The sequence below is a fragment of the Petaurus breviceps genome, unplaced genomic scaffold (assembly GCF_028583685.1).
Source record: "Petaurus breviceps papuanus isolate PSGF00001 unplaced genomic scaffold, PetGlider_PUasm1.0 182, whole genome shotgun sequence".
NCBI classification, from domain to species: Eukaryota; Metazoa; Chordata; class Mammalia; order Diprotodontia; family Petauridae; genus Petaurus; species Petaurus breviceps.
The window spans coordinates 600,669-614,902 of NW_027185786.1; the positions used below are offsets into that span (position 1 = coordinate 600,669).

A 14,234-nucleotide genomic window follows, 5' to 3' on the forward strand; every position below is an offset into this window, starting at 1 on the left:
CACACACACAGAACTAGCCGTGTAACCTTGGGCAAGTTACTTTACCCCAATTGTCCTCCAAAAGGCAAAAAAGAAAAAGAATAACATAAAGCATAACTTCAATGATGTAGATGAAACAACACTAAAGGTGTCAAGCCTTAGGTTCAATACCATGGGCAAGCATGCCAGGAGGCTCAGAAAGCCATCCTAAGCCTGGGACCCGACACCACAAATAACCTGACACAAGCAAGGAAGATAAAAGAATACATTTACTTAGAATAAGGATACAGTTACTGACTAGAGAAGGATACATATTGGTAGTCCTGGCGGGGGTTCTGATTTATGGGGACCCAAATCTCATTCAGCTGATGCAAGGTTCTCTTTTTGTCTCCCTTTCCCTTGTGGACATGCTCACAAAATTGCTGGTCTAAGGCAGTAAGACCCCTGTGTGGGAACTTTAATGAGTGTATTGTGTGTGTGGGTGTGGGCACTACCAGATACATTATCTGTGCCAAACCTTCAGCTGAGCATGAAAAAAAGAAACCTTCATGCTATGGCTACCTAAGTGGAATGGACTGCCTACCAGCATGCTTGTGGTTTGTAATCCTAACTGCTCTAGAGGATAGCAACTTCCCCTAGGAAAGCCTAACCTCACTGTGGCACTGCTACTACCCTCAGGAAATCCTAGCTGCTTCCCCGAACCTACATCCTTCCTTCCTTATAAAGTATACAGGCCCAGTCACAGCAAGGATAGTTCCAAAAAACTGTAATAAAAGGCTACAGCCTTCCTTTCCATGAACAGTAAACTACAAACATGAGATGTACATTTACTATGACTGTATAGTGGGTAAAGTGCTGGCCTTAGGGCCAGAAAGACCTGGGTACGTCATGATACATTCTAGCTTTATAAGGACTAGCCATCTGAGCCCTACGATTATACATTACATCAGCTGCTGATCTGCATCAATGAAGTGGTTTGTATGTCCAGAACCGGAAGTGACCTTAGAGTTAATCTAGTCCAATACCCTAATTTTACTGAAGATACTGGGGCCCAGAAAAACTAAGTGAGCTAGCTGGTAAAAATCATCCAGCATTTAAACCTGCAGCCATCTAATTCCAAATTCAATGCTCTTTCAGTGCAACATATCATGCTAAGGAAGGTTCCCCATTGCGTAATACTTGAAACATGAAATACAGGCTCATCCCCCAAAACTTAAAACAAACATTCTGATGCCCACATTTGCATCTGTCCTCATTAGATGCTTTTAACTGCTGGAGTAAGTCACTATGGGGTAAGTAGGCTTTTTAAATGTCAGAACAAAATGGGGCTTTGGTGGTTCCCAAAGTCCTCTCGCTTATGACTCAAATTCCTCAGCCAGGCATTTAAATCCTTCCACAGCACCTTTGCTTTCCAGTCTTATTTCCTCTCACTCCCCCTTATGTACACTACACTCCAACCTACAGTATTTCTTAACTTCTCAATGTTAAGGTATTTGGGGGTATTGGACTATGCCTTGCTCAAGCTGGTTGCGCCAAGTGACATGACTGCACAGTGGGTACCTTCAGCTCCCTACTACAGACAAACAAGGAAGAGATAGTCTTCATCTATACAACATAAGATTCTATGCATTTTATGGCACAACCCACAGAATTTCAGAGACTGGAGGGTTACCGTTTTTCAGTAGCCGCATGCAAAATGGGAATGGAGTCATAAACTACTTGGAGGTTTTTTCTTTTTGTTTTTTTTAAACCTGGATGATCTCATTGTGATTAGAAGAAATTCAGCTGCCTCATGGTATCAGATTAGTTAGTCACTGGTCTGTGTTATCTAGTTGTGAATGTTAAAGTGCTGGATGTACAGAACTCTCAGGTAGGTGGGTTCTCCATGTCAGCATGGAGTAGGAACCCTAAAAGAAGAGAATAACTCACCATCTGGTGACCTGTGTTCTTCTAGTGCAGACCCCTATACTATAGTCACCTCTTATGTACAACTATGCTCTGCCCAATCAGTCTTGACTGGCCCTCCATCTCTGTCCAGCTACCTCTGCTGAAAGCGTTTACTAAATCTGTAATGACCTTCCAATGGCTATTTCTGTCTGCTGAAATTCTCCCTATCCTTTATAGCTTAGCACACGAAATCTTCATGAACCTTTCTCTGATTCCCTCACTATGTAAAGGACAGGTAGGTGAAGATGTGGCTAGAGTCCTGGACTTTGAGTTAGGAAGACCTGCATTCAAATGTGACTTCAGATACTTACTTGATGTGTGACCCTGAGCAAGTCAACCTCTGTCTGCCTCTGTATTTTCTTCTGTAAAATAGGGATGATAATAGCACCTACCTCCTGGGTTGTTGTGAAGATAAAATGAAATAATATTATAAAGTGCTTAGCACAGTGCCTGGCACATATCAGGCCCTTAATAAATGCTTGTTAAAAAAACAAAAACAAACCCAACAATGAATGACTCTTCCCCACTTGGGACAACACAAACTCTACGTTTATCATGTGTCATCAGTTACTTGTATTATGTTTCATGTTCCTCCACCCTTACCCCTAGACCCTGATTGAGAGCTGCATGCAATCAGGAACCATGTTTTACTTATTCTCCCATAGCACCTAGAATAGTGTTAATTGGGTATTACCACAAAGAGAGACATAATACTTATCCATTTTTTCTCCCTAAAAGCAACATAAAATTATAGCCAGTGGCAAAATCTGACACTCTAAATCTCCAGTGTTGAATTTTGATTGAATTTTATGCCAATGGTTCAATATCAACAAAGAAGGAGATCTCCAGTGGAATGTCCCAGGGATCGGTGCTGCAACCTGTGCCATTTAACATTATTATTAATGGCTCGGATCAAGTCATAGAGGGAATCCCTGTCAAATTAAATTTTCAGATGGCACAAACCTGGGAGGGAGAGCTCACACAAGGGAACACGGAATTAGAATTCATAATAGCTGTGAGATCACAGGGACAAAATAAATAACATGAAATGTAAGAGGATAAATGTGAAGTCTGATACTTGGGTTCAAAACATTAAATGAATAAGTACAAAGTAAAAATGGCAAAGTTATACAGCCATCCATCTAAAAAAAAAAGATCCCAAGACTAGCTCAAAAGGAGTCAAAAGTGCCAAAGAGCAGCCCCAAATGCCCACTTGCCCTTGGGCTACATTTGGAGAGGCACAAGACCCAGTGACAGAGGTGAGAGTCTTGCTGTAATTTATCATGGCTAGGCGCTCCACTTTAGGAATGACATGGCGGAGGGCAACCAGCATGGTAAAGGGCAGCAAGCTCATGTTACATGAAAATGAGCTGAAGGAAACAGGTATGTAACCATGGAAGAAGAGAAGACCTTCAAGCATTTTATAGGCCTCTGAAGGGAAATAGGATTATGCTTGTTCACCTTGGCTATAGTTGGTAAAACTAGGAGAAATGGGATGGAAATTAAAGAGGCAAATAAATATAGAATTGACAAGGAAGGACAAATTTCCTAATGATTAGCATTATCCAAAGGCAGAGCTGGCTGCCTCATTAGACAGGAGTTTCTCCTTCAACAGAGATCTTAAAACAAAGGCTGGATCATGACTTATTTGATTGTGTACATAGGATTCTTTTATAGATAAAGGTTGTACTGGATGATCTTCCAACTCTGAAATTCTGTAACTGCAAAATTTTCTGAAACTTTTCCTATATGATTACATATGCACAGGTAATATCCAGTAGGAAATCTCTCATGAACTTTTAACTGCATTCATGGAGATTCTCATGAGTACTAAATATCTGAAAGGTGTTCCCACTAGCTGAAACTTTCCTACACATATTATATACTTAAAGTTCTATACAGTAATAATTCCCTTATATGTAGCAAAAAAAATTGACCCAGCCTGAATATTTCCACACATTCATTACATTAAAAAGATTTCTCCTTCCAGTATTGTTTCTTATGGTCTTCAAGGTCTCTACTCTGAAAGTCTTCTCTCATTCATTACCCTGAAAATCTCAGTAATCAGGATGAAAGCTCTAATATGCAGCAAGTGTGGCTTCCTCGTGAAACTTTTCTCACATTCCTTACATTCAACAGGTTTCTAGCTCCTATTGTCTATGTCTAGGCAGAAGGACTATGTTTCCACACCATTTGAAAGCTTTTTGACACTCATTACACTAAAAAGATATTTCCTTAATATTAGTATTAGTTTTAGTATTAGTTTTCTTAAGGTTTCCTTTCTGACTAAATGTTTTCCCACATTCATTAGATTCAAAGGGGGTGTAAGGGTGGGGAATGTCACCTGTATGAATTCTCAAGTGTATTAAAGCTTCCCTTCTGGCTGAAATTTATCCCACATTCATTATTATTATAAGGTTTGTCTCCAATATGACTACTCTTATGTTTCATAAGACTTGAGCTGAATCTGAAGCCTTCCCCACATTCATTACATTCAAATGGTCTCTCTCCAGTATGAATTCTTTGATGTCTTGTTAGGTTTTGACTATTATTGAAGGCTTTTCCACATTCATTACATTTGTAAGGTTTCTCACCAGTATGAATTCTATGATGCTGCATAAGAGATGAACTTTGCCTGAAGCTTTTCCCACATTCATTACACTTGTAGGGTCTTTCTCCAGTATGGATTCTTTGATGTCGTGTTAGGCTTTCATTATTGCTAAAGGCTTTCCCACATTCATTACATAAATATGGTTTTTCCCCAGTATGAATTCTCTTATGTGTATTAAGGTTTCCCTTCCAACTGAAGGCTTTCCCACATTCATTACATTCATAGGGTTTTTCTCCAGTATGACTTCTCAGATGTTTCATAAAGGCAGATCTGAACCTGAAGCCTTTCCCACATTCATTACATTCAAAGAGTCTTTCTCCAGGGTGAATTACCTTATGTACATCAAGACGAGAAGTGGTACAGAAGGCTTTTCCACATTCATTACATTTATAGGGCTTCTCTCCACTATGTATTCTCTGATGTCGTGATAGGTTTCGATTATTGATGAAGACCTTTCCACATTCATTACATTTATAGGGCTTCTCTCCAGTATGGGTTCTTTGATGTTGTGATAGGTTTTGGTTATCAATGAAGGCTTTCCCACATTCATTACATTTATAGGGCTTTTCTTCAGTATGGATTCTCTGATGCTGAATAAGATAGTTATTACTGCTAAATATTTTCCCACACTGATTACATGTATAGGGTTTCCCTTCAGTATAAATTGTTTGATGCTGCATAAGGGATGAGCTTTGCATGAAAATTTTCTCACACTCATTATAATTATGAAACTTTTCTTCAATATGAATTCTATGATGTGGGGATAGCTTTTGATTGTTGCTGAAGACTTTTCCATACCCATTATATTTATAGGGTTTTTCTCCACTGTGAATTCTCTTATGTGAAAAGAGGTTTCCCTTTGGGCTGAAGGCCTTCTCACATTCATTATATTCGAATGGTTTCAATGGAGTATGAATTCTTTGATGTACCAAAAGGCATGAATTGATGCTGAAGGCTTCACCAAATTCATCACATTTAGGGTGTTTTTCTTGATTAAATATTGCATTGTAATGAATGCCATTTGAATGGTAAATGAAGGGCTTCTTGAATTTATTATAAGTACAAAGATTTTCCCCTATAGAAATTCTATTATGTTCAATGAGATCTGAAAAATGTTTGAAGCTCTTTCCAAGTGTATCGTAGTTATGGAGATATTTCCCTATAGGTATTCTCTGCCATGGGATGAGGATTGTTCCCAGACCATATTTTCGTCCAAACATGTTATAGTCATGAAGAAAATCTGAGGGGGGGAAAAAGGTGTCAATATTCAATGTTGTTATCAAAGAAAATTGTTTTATACTAAGTTTTATACAAAAGAAAAGGAAGAACAATTTTTATACAAAGAAAAGGAAGAACAATTGGGAATAGGGAGAACAAACATTTCTAAGGACTAAAATTCAAGGTAGATGAAGAGAAGGTAAAAGAACACCTGATTACCACGGATTTAAGGAATGGCTGAATTATCAGAAAAATGTAACAGATTCACTCTGGAAAACATAGACTGCTAAACCTGAAGCCAGTCTCTGGCAAAATTCCATTTTCTATTTTTGAGTGTTTAGAAAAGAAAAATAGTGATTCCTGAGACTCAGAATCATTAAGTTTTGTGAAGAAGTGCATGAAGGATTTAGGTAACTGATATCTAATTTTAAATAATTCTTTTGACAAAAATCTTTCAAGATATATTTATGGACATGGTTAAGATATATGCACATTGGCATATGACAGAGTCTGAGTTTATAGCCAATTAAAAAAATATTACCAAAAAGAATCTTGAATAAATGGGTTTTACCAAAATTTATATTCTTGAGTTTTATGCCTTAATGACTGCCCAACTGATATAAGCAACAATTTTAATAATATCTTGGACTTAATTATAGAAATATTAATCTATTTAATGATTACAAAAAGGATACAAAATACCTAATAGACTGCATTACTGAATTAAGAACTTTTTCATAATGTAAACAGGCTAGACGAGTGAGCCAAGACGAACAATTTGAAATTTAACGAGAATAAATATAAAGTCCTGAACATTGTTCAAAATATCAATTGACCAAATAACAGTATAGTGGATACTTGGTTAAGCAGTAAATCATGTTCAAAAGTCTTAAGGATTAAAGTTGACCATAAATGACCACAACAATATCAGTAAGATTGGTCAGGGAATAAAGACTTATGATCTTAATCTGATTAAGAAAAAAAAAATTGTCTTTCTCCCTTCCAAGCTTTCCTCCTCTCAGCTGCTTTCTAAAATGGAAGTTCTAGGAAAGAACTCCCCAAACAAAGGAGGTAGCTATAGGGCTAGAAGTTTCTCAAGCATGAGAAAAGAATCTGATTTGTAAAGGACTCAAGAAGTCTTAAAAATCCCATAACCCTTATACTAGTACAGTCCATATTTATTTGAGAATCTCCACCCCTCCCTCCCTTAAAAACACTTGATAGTCATCAAGCCTTGATTCGGAGAACTCTAGCAAGAGGGACCCCACTACCTCCAGACACAACCATCACAGTTTTAGATAGCTGGTTGGTAGGAAGTTTTTTTTTACACCAACAACAAACCTTGTAAAAGAAAAATACTTCCCTCTATAGCATTGTTGACAAATGCTCATTCAGCTTCTGCCTGAAGATTTCCACTAAGGGAGAAACTATTCTCTCTTGAAGTAGTCCTTCCCCCTTTGGATAGAACCAACTGATAGGAAGTTTTTGCTTCTATCAAGCCTAAACTGCCTCTCTAATTTCTACTCACTGTTACTAGTTCTTTCCTGTGGGACCAAAAAGAATGAGTTATGTTCATCTTCCAAATGATAGCTCCTAAAATACTAAGAGAAAGCTATCTTGCAAATTAGAGAGATTATTTACTCATGGTTGGGCTGTACCAATAGAATAAAACTGACAATCCTGTCTAAGTTAATGTAATGTTTCAGTGTAATGCCATAAAATTATCAATGGGTCACTTTATAAAATCAGACCAGATAATAATAAAATTCATTTGGAGAAAGATAAATTCAATAATTTAAAAGAAAATGATGAGAAAAGTGGGAAGGAAGGAAATTTTTCTGTACCAGATTTCAAACTATTCTACAAAGCAATAATCACTAAAACTATGTGGCACTAGTTAAAAAATACAAAAGTTGTTCAATGGAACAGAAGGCCCAGAAGCAATCAATATGACAACATTATGTTTGAAAAACCTGAGGATAGCAACTACTTGAGTGATGACTATTTAAGAAAAACTACCAGGAAAACTAGAAAGAGCACAGCAGAATTCGTTGCAGCCCGACATCTCACACTAAGAACCACAACAAACTTTAAATCACACACCCTAGATACAGACGGTCGTATCATGAATTAGAGAAGCAGGGAAGGAGACGCCTGTCACAATTGTGAGGAAAGCAAGAAGAAGCTTAAAGGGGAAGCAAGCAGGGCAGCATTAACACTAACACGTACATGACAGGAGCTGTCAAGAAAAGGACGTTAGGGTTATTTCATGTACATGAAAATGTACATGACAGGAGTTCAAATACAACCCTTGTTTTCTATTCTTTATATAGGAAAATGTTCATTTTGTAATAAAAGCAGGAAATGTACAACAGAAACAATACAATAAGAATAATAAAAACTCAAGAGATAACTACCACCTTCATTTTCTTCTTCAGGCCAAACATACCCAGATTCTCTTCCCAGGCCTATGATGATATTGTCTCCAATCTTCTCACCATTCTGGTTAACTTCCACATAGTACTCCAACTTGTCTAATTCCTCCCTAAACCATGAAACACAAAACTGACCACAGCTGGCCAGATGTGGTCTACCAGGGTGGAGTACATGAAGCTATCATAAGACCTCAGAGTAGGAAAGGAAACCAGAGTACATCTAGTCCGATGTGTACCCAGCAAAGAAATGTCACAAACAATTAGCAAAATTATGAACAGCTGTAAAGAGGTGAAAATGATGAAGATTTGAAAAATACATTTCAATTTAAAGGAAAGAGAATCAGAAAAGCAGAGGAGGACAAAGAGTGGACTTAGAGACTGTGTACCTTGAATTAAGGTTCTGATACTACTGGTCAAGTGACCGCAGACAAGCCAAAACCTCACTGAGTCTCTCCATGGTCCTCTTCAATAAAATGGGGGTAGTTTTTTTTCTCACTTCCCACCTTCCAGGACAGAAAATCACTCTATAAACCAAAAATGCTATAGGTATGTAAATCCCTGGTAGTATCACAGAAGTCTATGGCAAATTTAAATGTTATTTTCCATGAAGAGATAGGAATAGAAGGGAGAATGGGAGGAGTGAGAGGCAAAGAACATAACTCATGTTTGTGTGGTTTGGCAGTAACTGAAATGAGAAGAATGAGAAAGGAGATAAAACCGGTAACAGGAACCAGCAAAGGCTGAATCCTCTTAAACTGAGGTCAGACTTAGCTAGACCTGCAGAAAGAGAATCTTTGAAGAAGGAAGGATTGAGGACACAAGAAGACAAAAAAATCATCACAGGAAGGGACCAGAAAGAATAGGATCCAGAGTACAGATAGAGGGATATTAATATTACTGTCATAGAGTGGGAAAACATCTGAGACGGTCAAGTGCCTACTTCTTGTTTTACAGATGTGGAAACCAAGGCTCAGAGAGATTCAATGGCTTGCTTCAGGGGAGTATCTAAGGCCAAATTCATACCCAGGTCTTACTGAACTCTGCTTTAGTGTTCTATCCAATACACCATGCTGCTTTTCCTTAGCATCAAGAAAAAAAAAAGAAAAAATCCTTTCTCTGATAATGTAGGGAAATAAAAAGAAAAGGAGTTCAGGAGCCTCGTCTTTGGAACTGAAAGACGCAGTTATAGAAAGTAGCTCAACCCTTCTCCAGAAGCTTAAAGGTCCTAGCCCAACATATCAAAGGTGTTGTCCCCTCTACTGATCTACCATCACACCCCCACTGGCCTGGTTTTTATTCACTCACCTAGGTAAGTGCCTCTTGGGACTTCTCCCTCTGGCAGCCTGAATGTTTCCCTTCTCTCCAGGTGAGAGGTCACATCTGGTTTAGAAACTGGAAGCCCTGAACATGAGGTAATAATGAGAAGAACGCTATAAAAAGATGGACATCTCAGAATCCCATCTCCGTCACTTTAGCTTAGGGAACAGGGCCTTGGCAGGATGTTCTGTTTTGTGTTCTGATTAAAGTACGTGGAATAAGTGACAGGGTTTGATTTAGGTTTAGAGAAAATGAGTTCATTTTAACACACTCTGCACTAAGAGGAGAGAAATGCTTTGTTTTCAGCTATCTACACTGAAACTTTGACCTGGAGGAGAAGATGGCAGAGAAGCTGTAGCCTCAGGAAGCCAGCCCAGTAAAGCTACCTGTTCAGAACAAAGACCTTCTATCTGGAAAGAGGGAGCAGAAACACTGAGACTGTTTATACCAAGGGATTTAGAAATCTTTCCACGTCATATGCACTTATAATTACATCCTGCACACCAGCCAGAAATTTGCTAAGCATTTCTGGTTTCCAACAGCCTTTTGGAAGTGAGACTACAAAGCCACCTCTCTGGGCAGATGATTCAAGAGAAAGAAGCCGTTCTTACCAAGGGAGACAAAGTTCTCATAGTTTTCCAGCATCACCTCCCTGAATAGGTCCTTCTGAGCTGGTTCCAACAGCCCCCATTCCTCCTGGGTGAACTCCACAGCAACATCTTGGAATGTCAGTGATTTCTGAAATGTCCAAACACATTCATACTCACTGGAGAGTATTAACGGAGAAGTCAAGTTGGTATAACACACAGGGAATGGTTCTTACAGTATTCAGAGTTTGGAATATGTCATGTTAAGGGTTTCTAGTTATATCTATCTATATGCTTTGTACCTCACTTTATACCAAGTAATTTCACTTTTAAACTTAAGGAGAACCTTATGAATCATTTCCCACACTAAGTTCCAAGTGCTCAATAAGTGTATCTTATTCTTTAAAAACTGCACTACTAGGGGCGGCTAGGTGGAGCAGTGAATAGAACACTAGCCCTGGAGTCAGGAGGACCTGAGTTCAAATCCAGACTCAGACACTTAACACAAAACTAGCCATGTGACCTTGGGCAAGTCACTTAACCCCAATTGCCTTACCTTCCCCCATCCAAAAAGAATAATTTAAAAATTGCACTACTTTCTAATTAGATACAACATATCAATCATTCTCTAGTTCTAATAATCATATTTTGGGCAGTGTTGCTCAGAAACCGGGCCATAAATGGATGCAAGAATACAAATGCTTTATTCTCTAAATAAGATGACCCCGCTATTCTCCCAAAACTATCACTTATTTTATTCCAGAAATCCACAGATACCATTAGCATATGGGAATATGGAAGGGTATAGTAGTGGTAGGCCAGGAGCATATGGTAATAATCATTACAGACTGAGGAAAAAAATTAGAATCAGGGAATCCAGGGTGGCTAGGTGAATGCAGTGAATAGAGAACTGGGCCTAGAGTCAGGAGGATCTGAGTTCAAATTTGACCTCAGACACTTAACACTTACTAGCTGTGTCCCCAATTGCCCTGCCTTCCCCCCTCCAAAAAAAAAAAAAAAAGCAAAAAAAGAAGCTAATTGAGAATCAGGGAATTCTATCATTTCCAACCCAGCAATCAGTTCCTCTCTATTAGATAAAGAACAGAATTTCCCCTTGGGGAAATTTAATACTTTATTTTATAAAGAATTAAAGTGTGACTGAATCAAGAAATTGACTATTGCTTTTAGCTAAGAAAGAGCTTGAATAAATGAAAGATCATTCAAGTACCCCATTTCCATGTTATCATGCCTCTATTCCAGGAGAATTCCATTGTTGGTATAGACTGTTAAATATCTCAGTGGTAACAATGTTCCAGTGTCTACTTCTTTTTACCTTTACCCAATGTTTTTTGCCATGTTACCCTCCATGTTCAGGATGAGAGTTGACTCAGACCAGTACTCTGATAGTGGAACAAAATTCAAGAGGCAATAATAGAAGGGGAGATACTATAACATATTAATACAAAATGCATAAAATATCTGAGAATCAACCTACCAAAGTACACAAAAGACTTGTAGAGATAAAATACTACCTAAAGAAACAAAATTAGCCACTTGTAATCCATTCAGCATTTAACAACAACAACAACAACAAAAAAGACATGCTTAGCCATAGCAGAAGGATATTCCACATGGATAGGCATGGAGAACATCTTGAGCTTATTATGCTAAAGGAAGTCTGAAGTGCCTACTGTGATTCACCAGCCAATCATCAGGGCTACCCCGAAGCTCCTCCTGGCGTTTTGTCCTCAGGTGACCAGGAAGCAAATTCCCAGCAGCCTGAACCTTTAGTCCCCAGAGCTAAGCAAGACTCAAGAATGGCCTCAACACCTTTCAAGGAAAACTGAGAGTGACTTGCATAAGAGGGTTAGGATACTGCTCCTACAAAACCCCTCTGGCTCCTACATTTCTTCATGTGATGACCTCTTCTTAAATACACAATGCTGCTACCTTCCCCGACCCCTTTACCTTTCTTACATCTTTTGAATAGATTATATCCTTCCCTAATAATAATCCAGTCATGAGTCTCATCACATAAATGTTTAGTGATACTTTTAAGATGAAATTTGCCTAGTTCTATTAGGATTGTTGTTTTATCTTGCTTATTCCTGGATCACTTGTCATGGATTAAATACAGTTAGTTAATATGTGTCAGAGGTGAGATTCAAAAACCAGGTACTTTAAAAACATTTTTCTAATTCAATTTTATTTTCAGATCCACATTCTCTCCTTCCTTCTCTTCTCCTTCCTTGACTGAGAAAGAAAAAAAAACACAAACAAAAAACAAGTTACAAACAAGCAAAAATGTATTTCAGCATTAGTGCTGTCCAAATGTCTCTATTACCTCTCTATCAGGAGGTGGGAAGCATGTTTCATCATTAGCCCTATGAAATTGGGTTGTGTTTTTTTTGGAGGGGCAGTTGGGGTTAAGTGACTTGCCCAAGGTTACACGCTTTTTGCTAAGTGTCTGAGGCCAGATTTGAACTCAGGTCCTCCTGACTCCAGGGCCGGTGCTCTATTCACTGTGCCACCTAGCTGCCCCAGTCTTCTGAAATTGTTATTGGGCATTGCGTTAATCAGAGTTTCTAAGTCTTTCAAAGTTGTCTGTCTTTACAACATTGTTGTTATTGTATAAATTGTTCTCTTGAAAACCAAGTACTTCATAAATCTATGAATATTCCATGCTGTCTCTAGAGGGGAGGAAACTTAAACACAGTGTATTACAGCTATAATTTTTCTGGTGCTTATCACGGTGGGTGAGAAACAAAACAAGCCACAGGATGCTCTGTACTACTCCTAGTCCCATCCATAAAAGGCCATGAGTGGTCCGCTGGATGCACCAGTCTCTTATGGAGTACACTCAAGTATATCACCCTTTCCTTAGTATAAATGAGTTTTCCTGCAATGCAGGAAGTTACCCATTGACAATTTTTTTTTTTTGCCTACATCACTACTATGTACAGAAATCGTCGCAAATACAAGTCTGGACTAGCTGGTTTTATTTCCCACTTCCTCCTACAGCACACTGGGGATGGCCATCTTAGGATCCACACTTGGTGGCACTACTGCTGCTGCTATTGCAGATGGCATTTTCTAGGAATGATGAGGATCAGCTCCCTTTTTCCCGACGTTGACGTCCTTGCAGCCTGATCAGCCAATGCTCTCGGGATGGTCAGACTTAGGTCCCACAACAAACTTCTGGACTCTGGTGCTCCTCCCACCACTCTTGGTTGTTTCATAATGGAATCTTATTTTTAATTGACACTCTCAGACACTACTGTCCTTAACGTCCTTGTCTTTCTGCTTGGCGAGGAAATAAAAATCAACAGGTTGCTGGTTACGTATGGTGGAATATCATCAGAAATGTCCTCTGATAGGAGTAGTATCACCTCTTTTCTCCTTAACACAGTTCACTCTGAAGCTCATAGATTAGACCACAATAGGCCCTGTCTAAGCTCCACTTAATACCTGTATTTTGGGCCCTCCTGGTTTAGAGTGAATGTCCATGGTAATTGTTTCTCTTTGGAACAGCAACCCTGAGGGTCTTCCCCTCTGTTTGATTTTTTTTTTCTTTTTCTAATTAAAGGGGCCATTCCTAGACTCACTTCTTAAAGAGACCTATTCACCGAATGGGCATTGCCTCACTCAAAGTGAGAACCTGAAAAGGCCTTAACCTAAAAGGGGCCAGGATCTCCCACTGCATCTTGGGCCATCTCCAGTCATCCTGAGGAACATCACTGGGTCCAGATGGCTCTGGAGGTGAAAGTGAGGCTAGTGACCTTGTATAGCCCTCTCTCCTTCACATCCAAGTCAACTGCAAGTTGTGTCTTCATTTCCCTGATGCTACGGTCCTCTTTGAAAATGAAGGACAAATACAATCACCTTATAAATCAAGGACAAGAGGAGTAAAAACTAAAGTATGGTGAGACCTAAAACCCTGAGGGTTTCTTTTAAGGATGAAACCTGAAGGCCAATAAAAGGATAAAAAACAGAAAAGAGCTACGAAGACTACTATAGCAGACTCTTCACTCCAGCAATGATTCTATTGGGACTACAACATTAGAGACATCCTTATACCAGGGTTGGGGAGCCTGCAGCCTCTTAGGATTTGTTCTGTGAAATTTGGATTCAGTCAAAGGG

General features: G+C 38.9%; 1 protein-coding gene across 1 annotated transcript in view; it reads right to left on the bottom strand.

Annotated features, from left to right (window-relative positions):
• LOC138160778 (zinc finger protein 665-like) overlaps nucleotides 1-14,234 on the bottom strand; it is an 86,416-nt gene that overhangs the window by 57,605 nt on the left and 14,577 nt on the right. Inside the window, exons 4-6 of the mRNA XM_069087516.1 lie at nucleotides 10,119-10,245; nucleotides 9,496-9,591; nucleotides 4,365-5,777 (exon numbers count right to left, since the gene is read on the bottom strand). Coding sequence (XP_068943617.1) covers nucleotides 4,365-5,777; nucleotides 9,496-9,591; nucleotides 10,119-10,245 — 1,636 coding nt within the window. The remainder of the gene's footprint in view (nucleotides 1-4,364; nucleotides 5,778-9,495; nucleotides 9,592-10,118; nucleotides 10,246-14,234) is intronic.